General features: G+C 46.7%; 1 protein-coding gene across 1 annotated transcript in view; it reads right to left on the bottom strand.

Moving 5' to 3' along the window:
* Positions 1-4,539: 4,539 nt before the first annotated feature.
* GUCA2A (guanylate cyclase activator 2A) overlaps positions 4,540-5,875 on the bottom strand; it is a 2,005-nt gene continuing 669 nt past the window's right edge. The window contains exons 2-3 of the mRNA XM_085305236.1: positions 5,063-5,243; positions 4,540-4,737 (exon numbers count right to left, since the gene is read on the bottom strand). Of these exons, the coding sequence (XP_085161362.1) occupies positions 4,670-4,737; positions 5,063-5,243 (249 nt within the window). The 3' untranslated portion in view covers positions 4,540-4,669. The remainder of the gene's footprint in view (positions 4,738-5,062; positions 5,244-5,875) is intronic.

Below are 5,875 nucleotides of genomic sequence, written 5' to 3'. Positions count from 1 at the left end.
TGGAAGGAGGTTCATGCAGAGCTCCTCAGTCCTTTCCCTGTGGGACAAGTCACCTGGACAAGCAGAGGCTGCCTGGTCATGGTTGGTGCTGATTTTGCTAGCCCTCTGCTCAGAGATACGGATCTGACTCCTCAGGTCTCATAAAGTCTGACTGGTCCCTAACTGAGCACAACGCAGGTCATTCRCCTGAATCCACTTGCAGCTTGAGGTATTGAGCCTTACAGTCCTCCAAAGACATGCTGCTCTCTGCTTCTCCTGCACCCCAGACAGTGAGGAATGCCTGCCGTGCATACGTATGCAGGGCAAAGACCTACAGAAGATGACCTGGGTGAAATTCTTCTTCCTGAGTCAGTGGCTCACCCTTGTCAGCAATATGTCCCACACATATTTGGACTGTAGTCYCCTTCAGCATCAAACATGGTTCCGTAATCCCAGCCCTGAATGACTACTTGAAATAATGCAACGGCAGTAAGTACTTATAATACCGCAGGATTATAGTACCAGAGGATACAGTCAACTTACTTATCTCAGCTTCTGAAGGCCAGTTGGAGAAGTGCTGGCTGGAGACAGGAGTACTCATCCCAGCTTCTTTCAGAGGAAACATTGAGACATTATCTGAAAGCAAAGGTATTGTGTGTCATGACAATGTAAATCATATTTTTATCTTTGGAAAAAAAAGAAGTCTTATGTAGTCTTTATTTTGAATAAACTCAGTCAATCAGAAATGATGATAATTTCTATCATAACTCAATAACTTTTATTACATTGTAAATAGGAGGCAGGAAATGAAAGAAATATGCAGCCAATAAATGATAGCAGGTGGCAGTCCTGGTTTCTCCTAAGAGCATGACCCATTCTAAGCTCGGTCTATCTTTCCTGTTAGGAAAACAGTAGCTGTTTATCAGAGGGAAAAAAAAAGAGATGGACTTACAGAGAAGTTTCTGACAAGTTATGGCAGGCAGGGCCCGTCACGCAAGTCTTGYGGACTCTTAACACAGCTGAGGTAAATAACTGAACAGAGAGCTTGAAGAACCTCCAGAAAAGGAAATGGTAGGAACGCACGTGACATGGTGGACATTGCATACATGGGAGCTGGCCGATCCAAATGAAGATTGCTGTGGACCTGTGTGAGCCATCTGAGAAATGTTCAGTTGGTGACCAGCTCCAGCTGGCAACGTAACGTTACGTGCCCTTGACCACAAAGACGTTTTTCAGTAGTTTGAGGAGCAAAGGTCAATGACCAATAGCACTTGCAGAAGTTTTCTTGAGACCCTCATCTGTGTGAGCTRAGACTGTGTCTAAGGGATGGAGGTCTGTCCCTCTGCTTGACTGTGGGGGTGTCGTATTCACCGTGTGCTACTACTGGGGGGGCAGGGGGAAATAAATAAATAAAAGGAATCACTGTGAATTAGGGTGTTCTTTAGTGTGATGAGAAGTGGCTGCACGGGGCCTTYGGCTAGGAGCTGCAGAACTGGTTTCCCTGCGCCTGGCCCTTTCCCTGTACAAAACTCAGGGAAGCCTGAACTACCGCAGAGTGTTAAGTGACCTGAGGTTTCATGCTCCTTTCTCCCGTGTACATGAGCGCGCTCTCGGTTGCTGGAGTCCATAAAAAAGTTGAAAGACCTTATAGATATAAATAGTGTCAGGATTCTGAGGGCATTAAATAGGCTGAAATAGCCCTGCTYGGCCTCACCTGCGGCCTCCACAGSCACCCACCACCTGTGGGTCCAGGAGTCCYGTTGCAGTTCAGCCCTGGGTCCTCYRGCCCTGCCCAAGCTTTGCCATASGAGGCTGATGTCCAGCAGAGCCACAACCATGCTTGTGCTCAGCCGGGGACCCTGCTCATCTGGACCTCAACCCCTTGGACTAACTTCCCAGCTTCAGACCTGTCCYATCACTATGGAGCTGCCTGATGGTAACTGGACCATGTCTGACCCTGGTTAGCATCTCCAGACTAATTCTAACCTGTGGGCTGATTTTCTGGCTTGACCTCGGACCTGCCTCATTACCGTGGTGGTAACCAGGGTCAGACATAGTCCAGTAACCTGAGCACAAACRGGGATACTGGGGTTGGTTTAGAGCACTGATCTTCATACACTTTGGTTACACTGATTTCTAAGCAGAATGCAGCTTTACTCTGTGTAAATTTAGAATTTCTCTGTGTTGACCATCAGATTAGAATGAGTTTATATGAAGTTTGCTTAACACTTGTTCTTTCCCAAGGCTCAAATCCAATCAATCATGCTTTTTTTTTTTTTCTTAATGCCAAGCTACAAAGTTGCCAAACTTCTCCAGACCACGTCTTGCTTTCATTTAAGCCAGGATATAAGGTAGTTCTTGACTCTGCTTCTGCTGCTGCAAATATTGTTCATATGTGTGTGTTTCTTCAGCACAGGACAAAGAGCGGAGCTGTCAGAAGCAGGACGTCTGCGTAGATGCTGCTCTGTGGGCATCGGCGGGGCTTTGCGCGTATCTATTCCGGCCAACAGCCAAAGTTTACTTGTCCTTGAGCACACTTTGAGGCTAGATTGTGAGCAGACAAATAGACCAAAAAAGTATGTTGTTAATCTCAGAGACTCTGACACGTGCCTGAGCATATTGACTAGTGCTACAGYTTTGGAAGGTTCTCTGTTCTCCTTGCTAAAGTGCATGTAGATGAGATAACTGAGCTGAGCCAGCAGCTCAGAGCAAAAGGGTACGATTAGCTGAAGACTTTGTCTTGATCTCTGTCAATACGGGCAATTAAAACTAGAGGATATTTGTTTGAAATGTAGCTTGGTTTTCCTTCCTTCTCCCTCTCCTTGTGTTTACTGCACAGACCTTGAAGGCGATGTTGAGGAGTCCAGGCTCAGGGACAGGGAGAGCAGCTTTCATGGAGGAGAACTTTTAAAGTTTGTCACAGGGAGTTTCTTCCTAAAGCAAGTGAAGCTTCTACGCTAAAGTAATAACAGGCTTCGAGTTAATATGCATGTGCCGACAGTGGTTATGACTTCTGCTAAGTCAGCACTGGCAGCAGAGGACATCAGGTTTCTGCSTGAGCTGGATGCCTGCAGGGTATGTGTTTCCCACAGATGGCACGCCGGCAGGCAGTGGCTCCATGGCTGGGCTGATAACCCAGCCTGATGGGATCCCTGCCCTGCTCTGACCATGCTAGGCCAATCCCCAAGGCCCAGGGACTGTTGGGAAAGGCAGTGCTCCAAATGTAGTGTCTCCAGCGGACATCCTACAGCCTTCTGTAAAACTGGGACTTGCAGCGTCGTATCTCGATGTCTTTGGCTGTTTCTTTAACGCCACAACTTTCCTCTTGTATAATCCCCCAGCTACTAGAAATCTCACCTAGCAAATGAGAAACAGGTTTGCGTTCCTCAGTGAAGGAGCATGAGATTCGTGAAGCAGCAGGAGAATGKGCGAGAAGGTCCCCAGTCCATCCCAGGAGCCCAGTGTGGACCCCTGCAGTGTATCAACAGGGAGAACCTACTTCCAGGTCTTGCTGCCAGTAGTTTATCGTTGCAGAAAGCATAAGGTGTCTGTGTAAAGCCCCACATAGGGCTTTAAGACAGAAAACCCAGTTTCCTGGAGCTGCCTATTTCAAGGCGCCTCGGTGTGGGACAACTCGCTGGCATTTGCCGTTGGATGCCTTTGGCACGGCAGCAGTCATCGCGCGGGATGTGACCAAGCCCTTTCTGCACCCACCTAGCTTTTCTCCCGTATGAATCAGGAATCTGCACACCTAGTGTGCCTTTGGGGATTTTGTAGCACTGACACCCCCCTGGAAACCAGGTTATTTAGTTGAGGGCCCCATACGTGAAACAGAGAGAATAATTCTAGAGGTTAATGATGAGATGGAGTAATTCACACGCTGTGMAGCAATCTTACATTATTATGATCCATATAGGGACCACAGATGGAAAAGCAAGTTGTTTTAACTTCAGGCCAACATCGACAAGATAATATTTTTTCTAATGAAGACACAGATATGAAAGACCTTATAGGAAAAAAAGGGGGCAGGCAGAGTTTCACAAAAATTTTCATCRCTAGCTTTTATTTCATGTACAGCAGCATATAAACATGGGCAGGCTATTCCTTCACATCCTTGCCACCAATAAATAAAAACAGTTGATGATGTTTTCATTTCAGAGTGATGCCAACACGGCAGCGTAGTCCTCCTTCCTCCTAAGCAGAACTTCCTCAACATGAATATCTATCAGCAGAAGTGAACTTCCCTATAACTGTATGGAAAGCGTTCCTAGCACCTGTGTTCCTCTACATCTATTCAGTACATTGGCAACAAACTATGAGTACAAGTAACAGATTGAAACACTGAGCCCAGGGTATCTTCACTCCAGTCAAGTGTCCCACAGCTCATGTAGACAGACACGCAGCTCCGGCCGCGTCACAGCAGGATGGCACTCGGCGCGAGCCCCTCGCTTGACAGGTCCCCAGCCTCTTGGATGAGGCTTACGGTCTTGTTGCCAGAACCTCACCGCTGGTGGTACCCCATCTAGCTGTTTGAAGGTTACCTCTGCTATGTCTACATGAGCTAACAGTTTCCCTTTGACTGAAGTGGAGATGGAGCCTAAAGATTGATTCGTGAGCGTATGCGATGTCGCAAGACAAAAGCACGAGCTTCRTGGCTTGACGCATCTTCTTTACGTTGTTCCGTCCTTCTTCACAAGCAGCCAGCACAGGCTGCATTGGCGCAGATTTCGCACAGATCGATCTCTTGGATGGCCATGCCTGTTAGGGATAAAAGAGAGCGTTTCAGTGAAGCTGCAAGGGAATTTCTGGGAGAGCAGAGCCACACACCAAGCGATTTGGAGGCCCGGTATTGCTTTATGAGCTTTGACGCTCATTTAAGTTCTCACTGGCGTCGAGAAAAGGAATTCTTGCAAAAATCTTTCTTAAAACAAGAAATCCAACCTTGATTTGTTGGGAAAACAATAGGAACATGTAGAGGCAAGAGAACAGCAGGACTTAGAGCAATTACTTTGCTACCATTTGAATATTCAAGGTTGAAAAGCACGATTAAGAAAAGGGGGACTTGGCAATGCAAACTACGTACTCAGCCTCTCAAAAATCACGGGTGCATCTTTTCTTTTACACACAGACTGGAACTCTTCAGGGAGATCTTTTTCTTCGCATGGAGCCCAGATAGCCCTCATGCGAGGGTTAATGTCTGTGTCCTTGTCCTTGAGCTCCTTTAGCTTCTTCACGGCCTCAAGAGAGAACTTCAAGTCTCCATCCTGTGTAGACAGAACGAGGGGGAAAAAGGCACTAGAAAGTCAGTCCTTAGCTAAACGCGGTCCTTCCACCACTTGTCTGCGTTTGGTCTAGAACAGGAATAAACTTTTTTTCCAATCGACTTTCAGCATGTGTTTTACCTGGCTCAGTGACCAAGAGTCAGCGGCATGAGCAGATAACACCCAATCGTTCAACGCACAAAACTGAAGTGAGACGCCGTAGAGCATGAGACCAAACATTGCTGGAAAGCACTCGTAGTCTCATTAGCCTGATGCTGAGTTGTATGTGAGTGTTATTTTTGGGTTGTAGAATCAAAAAAAAGGAAAAAAAATGAAACTATGGGCATGCGTTTATTTATTGAGAGTCAAACCCTCCTCTACTTCCAATCCATTTATGGTTTTTCTCAGCTTAATTCATCAGTGATGCTTGCCATGGTTGAAAAATCAACTGTTCTTGTAGAAATGCAATTCTAGCTTCAGTTACTGCTCGCAGACCATAAAAGCATAAGATAAAGACCCCCCCCCCCCCCAAAAAAAAAAAAAGATTTCCAAAAACACAGCTCCACGGAGACCAGGGAGGGGTGAAACGAGCCCTCTCCGCGATGCCTCCGTGTGCAGGCCACAATTAGCAAAGC

The sequence above is a fragment of the Rhea americana genome, unplaced genomic scaffold, assembly GCF_003343005.1.
Source record: "Rhea americana isolate MKP2758 unplaced genomic scaffold, rheAme1 scaffold_217, whole genome shotgun sequence".
Classification (NCBI taxonomy): domain Eukaryota; kingdom Metazoa; phylum Chordata; class Aves; order Rheiformes; family Rheidae; genus Rhea; species Rhea americana.
This window is presented reverse-complemented; position numbering and strand designations above follow the sequence as displayed.